General features: G+C 44.6%; 1 protein-coding gene across 1 annotated transcript; it reads right to left on the minus strand.

The window, feature by feature from the left end:
• Positions 1-1,643: 1,643 nt before the first annotated feature.
• LOC102697470 (E3 ubiquitin-protein ligase TRIM39-like) lies at positions 1,644-11,548 on the minus strand. Its single transcript, XM_069188824.1, has 7 exons — positions 10,516-11,548; positions 9,488-10,065; positions 9,069-9,164; positions 6,915-7,148; positions 6,080-6,227; positions 5,361-5,387; positions 1,644-2,686 (listed from the first exon to the last, which is right to left on the minus strand). The coding sequence occupies exons 2-7, from the start codon at positions 10,061-10,063 to the stop codon at positions 2,142-2,144; spliced, it is 1,626 nt and encodes a 541-aa protein (XP_069044925.1). The 5' UTR covers positions 10,064-10,065; positions 10,516-11,548; the 3' UTR covers positions 1,644-2,141.
• Between the last annotated feature and the right edge of the window lie 582 nt (positions 11,549-12,130).

The raw sequence follows: 12,130 nt of genomic DNA on the forward strand, positions 1-12,130 counted from the left end.
GTCTTTGTTTATATCTGCGTGTCCCTGTGATTCGCGAGAGTCAGTGATATTAGAAAACATGTGAACGTTTTTGAAAAAAAAACGCAGTTGCAAGAAAAACCCACTACAGCACATTAAGACTGTGGAAACGTATCTAATTTAATGTGAGCAGAGAAACAAGGAGGAAGTGATCAGTCGATACAGCAGTTATATCGTGTGTGGATGTTGTTACAGGCTGAGGTGGATGACAATGGAGGTCTCGGAGATCATTTTCTCAGAAGTGCAAAGTGTTTATTGTGAGGAGCTGGGTTCCCAATGTCCACACCTAAAAAAAAACGACTGTGAAAAATACAAAATAACCAAAGGGGTGTAAAAACACACAAATGTAGTTACAAGAAGATACACCTTAATTGCTTTAAAAGTTGATTGCAGTAGGTACTCCTATTCTACACTACTGCAAGTTTTCTGCTATTTTTTTTAAAAAAACTAAGTTTTATTTTTATGTATATAAAAAAAATACAACAACCAGGGTGTACGGATGTCACAACATCATTTGAATGAAACAGAATAACAAATCAGAACCTTATCAACAGTGCAAAGGTTGAGTGATTTTAGGGGTCACATTAAATAATTCTGCGTAATTAAGTTTAGATAATAATTTATATGTGAAAAGATTTCTGTAAACCAATTCACCAAACATATTTTTATATTTTAAATGAATTTGAGTATAGCTTGAATTAGAAAATTCTTTAAAGCACAGTTTTTTTACTCTACACATATGTGTACACATACACATAAAAGTTAGATTTACACAAATATTACTATTATTTAACCAAGGACATACAGAGGGTCATAAATCTATAATAATAATAATAATAATAATACAAAATTGCTTACACTTATAGGGCGGTTTTCTGTACACTCCACTCAAAGCTCTTTACAGGTAATGGGAATCCCCTCCACCAGCACCAATGTGCAGCCCCACCTGGATGATGCGATGGCAGCCATAGGTTGAATGATAACATGAGAAAAAAATGTGTTCGGTTGTTTCAATATCTGATTCACAAAAAGCACAGGTGTTACAGTCAAAGTGAAACCGTTTTCTGAGAAATTCCTTAGAGAAATATGTGTTGCTCAGTATTTGAAAATGTCTTTAGTTTTTGGTGGCGTGGGGAGAGTAATGTATTCAGGGTTAGCAGAAATAGGAGAATCATTGTCTATATCATTAAAAATTACTTTCTCCTTGATAACAGGGAAGACATCTCTTGGTCGGATGTATTTTGAATTAGAATTGTTCTGATGTATTTATTATTGCACTTTTTTTCTAAAATATTGTTACAGTTTTAGGTGACTTTTCTAACTTCAAAGCAGAGAGGATGTTTGCTGAAGTCTGGGGGTCCCTTGAGCAGAAACCATTAAAGGTGCCTTTTTACAGTCTAGTGTCCCCATCACTATAATGGGGAATGAGGACCCATACACACACACCACAGGGTGAGCACCCCCTACTGGCCCCACTAACACCTCTCCCAGGAGTCTCCCATCCAGATACAGACCAGGCTCACACCTGCTGAGATTCAGGGGACTGACAGGGGTGAGTTTCAGGGTGATATAGCTGCTGATGTTAAATCATGATGAAGATGAAGATGAAGACCAAATGTCAAATATTCAGAATTTCAGAGTTTATTTAATACAGAAATAGTTCTATCTGAGTCCAGGCCATGACAGTGAAGCAGCAATGTCCATCATGTAGAAAGCGACTGGCATTCAGCTGACGTGTTAGTCTGTGTCTGATGGTGACCCAGCTAGTCAGCCATGAATCTGGAGAATTTACAGGTGAGAGATAAAGAAAACAACTGTGACTCAATTTTACTGATTTACTGAAAGAAGTGATTAATGCAGAGCAAACAGAATAGAGCAATAACATGGACTGAAAGTAGAAAGTAGAACAGTTTGACACAAGCCAGTAATAATTTCATTTTCCAAGAGAGCCCCTCCCACAGGTGATGATGTTTCTGGTGACTGAACGAGTAGCGTTGAGAGCAGATGTGGACATGCCCAGCAGTGGGTGGAGAAAACAACACCCAAGAAACAGAAGAACAATTTCAAATGAAAAAGACTAAACGATTTACATGCCAGGAGAGAGAATCAGACAATGTGCTGATTCAGTCTGTGTGATTGACAGGACAGATGATCAGTGGGGCTGAGTTTGTACCTCCCTCATGAAGATAGGGGCTGAAGTATGGAAAGAGTTTCTCAGTGAAGGAGGCAGTGAAGGTGTAGATATGAGACCTGTTGTCCACATTGTAAAAGGAGACCTGTCCCCCCTCATAGTCCACATACACCCCCACCTTCTGGGGCTTCTGGCTCAGGGGGAGGAGGACTGAGGAGTCATCAAGAGCCTTGTACTCATTCCCATTCCTCAGCCACACAGTCCAGTAACCATCCTCAGGGCTCACTGTGATCTCCCCCTTCCTGTTGATGGACTCTCTGGCGACTCCCAATGTCCACTTAGTCTTCTCTCCCACCTCCACCTCCCAGTAGTGTCTCCCTGAGGTGATCCCATCCTTTCCCAGGACACAGGGACAATGATCAAATCTCTCTGGATTGTCAGGGAGATCCTGTCGTGTGTCTCCCAGTCTCACTTGTTTCCCATCCTCAGACAGGATGAGATAGAGATGAGCTGTATTGGGGTCCAGAGTCACATCAGCTGTGGATCAGAGAGCAGACAGAGAGAATGAAATGATCTGTATCTCACTCCTCTCTCAGATGAAAATACAGGCCCAGCCCGGCTGAGATGAGCTGTGAGCGTGTGCAGAGCTCTCACACTGCGAGAGTCTGGCTCCTGTGGGAGAAAGTGTCTTTAAATCTGAAGGAGACCTGATGATCCACTGTGTGCAGATCACACGGCTGAGGGCATCTTTATACTGATGGATACATTATTTCACAAGAAGAAAAACGATCAAACTGTCTTTTCATGGTTATTCTGGTTCCTCTCTATCAGTTAGATTATAAAAGTCTCGTTAAGACAAAATTCTTAGAAGCTGAAATTGCTGCCACTTCATTAACAATAACAGGGACCTGAATCACACAGGCAGTAACTGCAAGCTTGTCTCCTCCTGCGCTGCTGAGGACAGTAATAAAAAGGATCTGTTGTTTGTGTGTGTTAAGAGCTGTCTGTCAGTGTATTTAACTCTGTCACCTGAATTAAGGCTGAAGTTGTCTTTACACAAGACAGGGGAACCCGAGAGAGAACAGACAAAGCTTGTGTGTGTCTTTTTTTCTTGTTCGTTACACACAAATCAGTGTAATACGTATGGAAACCTGAAAAACAGACATTGTGGGTCAGTTGTAACGAACTGACACAGCGCACTAACTGGAGCTCAGCCCCTGGTCAGCACACAGCTCCGTGTTAAACTAGCGCGCCAACTTCAGACCAAGAGCAACGAACTTGGCCGCTGAAATCAGTCCGCAGCTCCGAGCTGAACCTGCTCTCCACTGCAACGAGCCCAGAGTGAGAGCTGCTGCCCTCTAGAGGTGACTGGAGTACAGGACTGACTCCCAGCGCCTCTTCACATGGGGAGACAGCTCAGTGTGGGACAGGCGGAGCTCTGGATCACAGGAGAATAGAGGGGAAACAACACCGGCACTACGGCAGGAAGTCATGTGTCCGTCGCTTGGAAAAGGATTGTAATGTTTAGCTTAAACTACTTTCCAGTGAAACCACATTTATTGATAAAGAACTTAGTTAACGTGCTTATTAATAAGGGTAATTTAATAAAAATTAATTTTATTGCACATAAGTAGCTGTATGTAAAGCATATTATATACTGTATGCGACAGTGTATTTTCTTTATCCCAGGGAGTGAAGAGAACAGAAAATAAGAAAATATTTAAATATTGTGAGTCTTGAATGTGTTTTGTCACATCTGGTTGTGAATTGAGCAGATTTGTTATTTATTTGTTGTGATTAGTCTCTACAATTGTATTTCTTAAGGGAAAGCAGGGATATTCAGAAACTGGGGGAACAGATATTAAAGTTTTGCAGTCAAATGTAAAGGTTAAAGAAATAAAAATACTGAAATCTCCATCTTTTTAAAAGTGATGATTAGTGACAGTTCTAGATGAAGGCAGTCTGCAGGAATGGCTGTAAGAGCTGATGGAAGGACATCTGTGGATATTACTGCACAGAATGATTTAACCTCAATAACTTTCCTTACTCGTTTCGACATCAGTTTGCTGGACTAATAATTAATTTACCTCCAGATCTCACTGTTTTCACTGTTTGTATTTGTTGAGCCATGTGTTGGTGACCCTGCTCTTCAAGGCTCAGCTGTGTGAGTCTGCAGGTGTGTGTTCATGCTGAAGATCACGATGGTCAGGTACAGTATAACTTCTACAGGCAGCGCCTGGCTCAGACAGACTACAGAAGGAGAGAACCTGGCAGTTCTGCTGCAGACCAGTGAAGAGAGCTTTCCCTGGATGGCCAGGTGAGAGGATGGAGTCACTGGTACTGAACTCCTCTGTGCAGAACCGTGCGTCTCGAGAGCAGTGCCAGCAGGAAATGCCGAGTGGCCCTCAAGCTAATAGCAGCGAGGGGCCACACCTCCTCCTGGGTACCAGTGCAACAGCTCCAGAGCAGCCCAGAGTTACCATGGAGATACAGCAGGGAGCCCAGAGACTCCCCCTGAGCCAGGAGACACTGACCCACGGTGCGAGGGAGCAGCATCCTGAAACTGAGGACAGGGGCTCGGCCTTCAAGACCACAACAAAATCAGACAAAATGGTGGAGGAGCTTTCTCAGCGCAGCAAAGAGGGACTGAGTGAGGCAGAGCAGGGACAACCAAGGACTCTGCTACGAGAGTTTGCAGATGTGTTTGCTGGAAGAGAGGAAGACTGTACTCATACAAACGAAGCTCAGCGCACCATCGACACTGGCGAAGCAAGACCCATCTGCATCCCTCCCCCCGCCTGGCCATCCACAAGAGAGCCGAGGCAGAGGAAGCAGTCCGGGGTCTGACTCCTAGTTGTCAGTGTAGATTCTAGTTTACAGGTTTAACAGGATTACAATCCTCTGTTTCACAATGATGTAAAGGAGAACTGCAGTCCTGACACAGTGATGGGGTCTTCAATCTGTGTATTGGGGATCCCAAGACATGGGTCAGTGTTGGGGTCCCCACTGTGTGCCACAGTGTTGGGGTCCAATTCCTCATCAATCCTGATAAGCACAAAGCCCATCAGAGGGAATTTGCTCACAATATCAGCTGTGTATAAAGCAGGAGTTACAACATGTCCCCCTGTTAGAGTAAGAGCCTGTATTGACCCCTGTGACCCTGCTGTGACCTTTGTAAATGACAAGTTCCTGTCAGTGACAACAGACTCACCTGCATGTTTGCGAAGCCTCTCAAACTCTGCAAACAGAGAGAAAGATGTTAGAAAGCTGAGAGCACATTCCTGCTGGAGTCTGGTCTCCAGGTGTGCAGTGTTGTGTGTTGTAGTGCTGTGCTGATCTCTCAGGCAGGACAGTAACACACAGGAGTGTGTTGTCTGGCCAGTGGAGCTGTGGGTCTGTAAGAGACACTGACAGCTCATCCTGCTGCACTGGAACAAACTACTGATCCTGAAGAAAACCCCACTAATCTGTCAGGAGATTATGATGGAAAAACACAGTCATGAGGATCTTGTGTCCAGATACAGTCAGGGGGAGGTGAGTAAAATATAAATATGAATTTGAAGGTAAACATGATTACAATTTGCATCTATTATGAGTTAAATTATGACAAGATAAAATCTATAAATCAATTAATAACCAAGATATGAAACATTGAAATAAGAACATCAAATAAATATTGTGTGAAAAAAAAGTTCCTAACTGATACTTAAACACTTAAACTTAAACTTGATTTTTTTAATTTGTTGATGCTAAGTAAAGCTGAATATAAATATGATAAAACAAAACTTTGAATTTGAATTAAATGAAAAGCTAAACTTTAAATCAATTATGAACCATTAAATAAAAAACTTACATTTTCTAATTGACATTAAAACAGTGATTTTTTTATTATTTTGTTGAATCAGTAAGGAAAGGGAGTGAAACACAAACCTTCCTCTGAGAGCCTCTTGACTTCCTCTCTGAGTCTGTCCTCCAGCTGACACACAGCCCTCCTCACAGCCCCCAGACAGAGATCAGGGTGAACAGTGATGTCAGACCAGTCCTTGGGGTGTGGAGGGGAGCACAGGGAGGGGAAACTCTACAGCAGGAGAGACTCAGAGTCATGGGGGGTCACAGCCCTCTAAGGCAATAAGTCACCTGTGAGTCTGAAACCTAGAGCCCAGTATAGATCACTAAGAGTCACACAGTGAGCTCTCTCTGCTCTCTGTAGATACTGTATCTGCTCTCTACAGTGTGTGCTGACCTGTAGGTCTCCCTGCTCTCTGTAGATACTGTATCTGCTCTCTACAGTGTGTGCTGACCTGTAGGACTCTCTGCTCTCTGTAGATACTGTATCTGCTCTCTACAGTGTGTGCTGACCTGTAGGACTCTCTGCTCTCTGTAGATACTGTATCTGCTCTCTACAGTGCGTGCTGACCTGTAGGACTCTCTGCTCTCTGTAGATACTGTATCTGCTCTCTACAGTGTGTGCTGACCTGTAGGACTCTCTGCACTCTGTAGATACTGTATTTGCTCTCTACAGTGTGTGCTGACCTGTAGGACTCTCTGCTCTCTGTAGATACTGTATCTGCTCTCTACAGTGTGTGCTGACCTGTAGGACTCTCTGCTCTCTGTAGATACTGTATCTGCTCTCTACAGTGTGTGCTGACCTGTAGGTCTCCCTGCTCTCTGTAGATACTGTATCTGCTCTCTACAGTGTGTGCTGACCTGTAGGACTCTCTGCTCTCTGTAGATACTGTATCTGCTCTCTACAGTGGGTGCTGACCTGTAGGAAGTAGATGTGGTCCTCAGTGTGGGAGAGCTGCTCCAGCTCAGTGTTTCTCCTCTTTAGCTCAGTGATTTCCTGCTCCAGCTCTTTAATGATCCCTTCAGCCCTCCTCTCTGCTCCTCTCTGCTTCTCCTCAATCAGCTCGATCAGCTCAGCCTGGCTTCTCTCAATGGAGTTTCGAAGAGCAGTGAAGACCTGCACACTGTCCTCAATCTCTCTCTGGGCAGATCTCTGAGGAGACACCAGGAGACTTTATGAGGTAACAGGAATTAATGAAATAATATTGACATGTCAGAAATAAGTAATTATTTGCATGTATATACAGATTTTAATCCCAGTCCACAAGGTCTACATACAGGAAGGACAGCATTTGTAGTGTAGCCCCACCTGGGTGACACAATCTTCACCAGCAGCCCCTCTACACAGAAAGTCTGATTATCATGTACTGTAGTTATAATTGGGGAGGTTATGAAAATGGTGAAAATCAGGAATTGACCGAGCGGTTTAGTCTATAAGTGAAAAAAAGATTCATAACCCCCAACTTGTAAGTGATTCTCCAGAGTATACCCGAGTTGTATAACGTGAATTCCTTGTCCTCTGGCAGGAATTTGCTGGAAAGTAATAATCCTCTTGTAAACAAATATTTATTACAATGAGAAGACACAAACTACACTAGACACAAAACAAAACATGCAACACACAAGTTACTCTCTATGTACTGTACAATATTTACAAAAAAGGTGTATCAGAGACCCAACATCCTAATCACCCAGAAACCCCCCAGACTTCTACTAAGCAGTAAACTCTTAATGCCTACAGAGGCCACATCACAGATGAGCTGGAGGTGTGGTGGTGAACACAGCCGTCCTGCAGACGGCACAAACGATGAAAACCACCTCATTCGTTAGTGCTGCGTTTGTGCTGCTTTTGTTTCTGAGATATAGCGCCTTGTTTTATCTGGGTCCTGACGCCACTCAGCCCCCTAAAGGGAAACCAAACCGGTCCAATTCGTTAGTGCTGCGTTTGAGCCGTTGATACAGGTAGTAGAGTTTGTGCTGCTCTCGTTCCCGAGATATAGCGCCTTGTTTGTCGGGTGATCACGTGACCATGACTGGTGACGTGACCCCGTCTGCCCAGTTCAAGCGTCTGTTACTGGTGCGAGAGGAACAGTTCTGCAGTTGTGTTTCTCTGTGTGACCAGGTGGAGGGCGGCGATGGATTTTGGTTTTAATACCAGTATCTTCTGTGCGTTTGTGCAATCAGGAAAATTAAAAATTGTCACCGATATCACACCCTAATCAGAACAGTTGCAGATGTAAAGGAACAAGTAATAGGTTTATTCCAGGCTGAAAAGAGAAGAGAAGAAACACAACGTTTCGTCTGTGAAGCCTTCTTCAGGTGTGAGAAAGACAGCAGACAGCAAGGATTAAAGAGCACAGGAGAACAGAAGCTGGGAGAGGGGAGGAGGCAGGAGGAGCAGAGAGCCCACTCAGGAAGTGCCAAGTGCAGAAGGGTGAAGAAAGGTGTGAAGACAAAACCTGCAGGAGAACAGAGAAGATCACACGAAATCAAGTCGGTCATTGAGAGAAGGGGCATGGTGTGAACCGAGTTTCAGGATGAGTTTCAGGATGAGTCCACCGCCGCCCCCCACACCAGCAAACAGAGAAACACAACTGCAGAATTGTTCCTCTCGCACCAGTAACAGACACTTGAACTGGGCAGAGGGGGTCACTGGAGGTGAAAGTCACCGGACATGGTCACGTGATCACCCGAAAAACAAGGCACAATCTCTCGAAATTGAAAGCAGCACAAACACTACTTTTAACAGCGCAAACATGGCACTAACGAATGAGGTGGGTTTCATCGTTTGTGCTCTCTGTAAGGGGGCCAGCTTCACGGAGGTGTCTGTTTGGTTATCTAATTCTAGATGGTTTACACCTTCCCCTGCTGACTGAGGTACAGACCTGTGACTGAGGTGCCCTCTGCTGACGGGAAACTGATATCGAGACACAAACATAATTTTGTCCTTTAAATGGACAATGACATTACAGTATCTTCCCAGTCTTCCTAAGTGTCCTCTCTCTGTGCAGAGAGCAGTGACCCCAGCACTGAGCCCTGCAGTACCCCACTGAGAAGGATTGACAGGACTCACTTTGCTGAGCTCCACTGCCTGTTTGATCTCCTCCACCTTCTTCAGTCTCTCCTGGATCATCTGTTGTACTTCTGCCTCAGTCTTCCTCAGCTGAGTCTGTGGACAAACAGGGGAACAGAGGCACTGAATTCACTGCTACTGGTGCAGTAACACTGGGCTGGTCAAAAGAGGCTCACACTGACACTGAGCTGGTCAAGAGACTCTTACACTGACAGTGGACTGGACAAGAGACCCTCACACCAACACTGGACTGGACAAGAGACACTCACACTGACACTGGACTGGTCAACATGAAATGAATGTCTATTCGGGTCATTCTGTGTGAGCTCAGCATGAGGGAATGTTGGGATTGTCATACACTGTATGTATAAAGTGGTAGTAATTAGTACAAGTTATCAGAGAGAAATAAGAAAGGTCACCTGCTTCTTTGTCCACTCTGTCTCTGCAGGGACAGTGCTGTGTGTCCTGTGGTCAGTCTCAGTACACAGCACACAAATACAGGTCTGGTCAGTCCTGCAGAACAGCTCCAGGAGTCTCTCATGCTTCTCACACAGCCTGTCCTCAAGGCTCTTCACTGGCTCAATCAGTCTGTGCTTCTTCAATGTTGTGACTCTCAGATGAGGCTCCATGTGAGTCTCACAGTAAGAGGCCAGACAGACCAGACAGGATTTCACAGCCTTGAGTTTTCTCTCAGTGCAGTAATCACAGAACACTTCTCCAGGTTTAGCAGAAAGTCCTTCATCACTGCTGACTCTGGTCCTCTTGAACTGCTCAGTGATTTCTGCCAGGCTTCTGTTCACACTGAGATCAGGTCTTATAGGAAATTTCTTCTTACACATTGGACACTGACACACATCACTGCTGTCCCAGTATCCTTCAATACAGGCCAGGCAGAAGCTGTGTCCACATGAAGTGGACACTGGGCTGGTGAATGTGTCCAGACAGATAGAGCACTGGAACTGCTCTTCAGACAGGACACTGCTGGATGAGGCCATTCCTGAGCACAGAGAAGCAGAAACAGAGACGATCAGATGAGATCAGCACCATCTCAATACAACACAAAACATCAAAAAGTAATACAGGTGAGTAACTCCAGAAAACAATACAGCAGAACAAACAAAACTCTCTGTCCCCCCATCTAGGCTAGGCTAAATATTCTGTACCAACCGGGTACTGCCTGACAGGATCAGGCATTTTTTCTGTCACCTGACACATCATAGCAAGACAAGAAATTTGTGGATCTACAACAGGTAACACATTAAACACAAAACACATATCTAAAACTTGACAACAAATACACCATCAATTTACACAATGCAGGGCCACACAAGCTGTGTGACCAGAACAATAACACAGCCCTTCTTCACAATTATATACCAGCATTTACTCACACAGTAGATACACACAAACTACAGACAAGAGCAGAAAAACACCTGAAGAAACTCACCTGGAGATACAGGTACACAGACACACCTGGACTGAAACTAGAATTCTGCAATACAGGAAACCCCAGACTGGACTGACTGGGAGAGTCACAGGGAGCTTTAACTGGGGAGAACAGCACTCAGGAAACTAAAGTCTGAATCAGAAACGAAACTGAAAGTTAATTCTCCCGCCAAACACAACTTCCTGCAAGAGCAGCACTTACAGTGTCTCTTCAACAGCTCCTCCCGTCCCTAAATCCTCAGCACACTCCTCCAGCACAGAGGAACAGGCTGCCTGCTGTCCAGACCTGTCCCAGTCCTCAGCACAGCAGCTCTGCTCTCTATTGTAGTGAAGGAGCCTGCAGTGTCAGAGCTGAAGCTGCAGGAGAGAGAGTCCAGCTCCAGGTCCAGCCTTTCCCTCCCTGAGCTCTTTATTCCCTCTGTCCTTTCCCTCCTCTGCCAGTCAGACACACCGCAGCTCAGTCCTCCTCACACAGGGCCAGGGCTCCAGTCCAGCAGGTGCTCATGTCTTCTTGAAGAGGAAACAGGGCAGCAGCTCTTCCCAGCGACAGGGTGCAGCTCTGCAGGTCTCTCTCACTTCAGGACAGAGACTCAGGGGAGCTCCTCCCTCTCCAGAGCTGCTGTGCTGTGTGGCTCCTCTGCTCTTAAAGGAGCAGGATTAATAGACGTCTGGGGTTTTTAGGATGTTAGGCCTCTGAAAAGCCTTGTCTGGAAGTACTGTACATAGAGTAACTTGTGTGTTGTATGTGTTGTTGTGTGTAGTGTAGTGTTTGTATTGTTATCATTAAGAAATATTTGTTTAACCAGGTGTACCTGGATTATTACTCTTTCCAGCACAGTTTTCTAGAGAAAAAAGAATTCACGTGCCTCTAATTATACCAGCCTCTTGGGTATATTCTGGAGAATCACTTACAAGTTGGGGATCTGAATAATTACTTTACTTATTGACTAAGCCGCTCAATTAATTTGTGATTCTCACCAGTTTTGTGACCCAGTTTGTAACAGTGTTGTTAATGACACTCAGATAAGTTATTATACTTTTGGTTTTTAGCTACATTTACATTTAGATATACTTATATTTTTAGCTACAGTACCAAATTTTTTTTATTTTAGTTACATGATTCCATATTAATATTCCCTCTTAAGTGGATTTAAAGAAGTACAATAGCGAAATAAGGCTGCTGATTCACGGGACTGGGAACAGATCGGGTCTGGTGGGAAAGGTGGGATTCACCGACCGGCGACCCGATCCAGTTGGAGTGACGGGTCGGGAGCTCGTGGGAAGGTTGCTGTTGCCAGGGGCAACCGCAGGACGCGAGTCGGACCCGAGCCAGGCAGGACAGTCGCTTGTGAAGAAAGACAACAGCTGTGACAGTGATTTTACTGTTTTACTGAAAGACATTATTAATAATAATAAAAATAATAATTGCTAACACTTATATAGCGCTTTTCTGGACACTCCACTCAAAGATCTTTACAGGTAATGGGGATCCCCTCCACCACCAGTGTGCAGCCCCACCTGGATGATGCTCCAGTCTGCTCACACACACCAGCTCTCAGTGGGGAGGAGAGCAGAGTGATGAGGCCAGTTCAGAGAGGGGGGTTATTAGGAGGCCA

Source organism: Lepisosteus oculatus, chromosome 4 (assembly GCF_040954835.1).
Source record: "Lepisosteus oculatus isolate fLepOcu1 chromosome 4, fLepOcu1.hap2, whole genome shotgun sequence".
Taxonomy (NCBI): domain Eukaryota; kingdom Metazoa; phylum Chordata; class Actinopteri; order Semionotiformes; family Lepisosteidae; genus Lepisosteus; species Lepisosteus oculatus.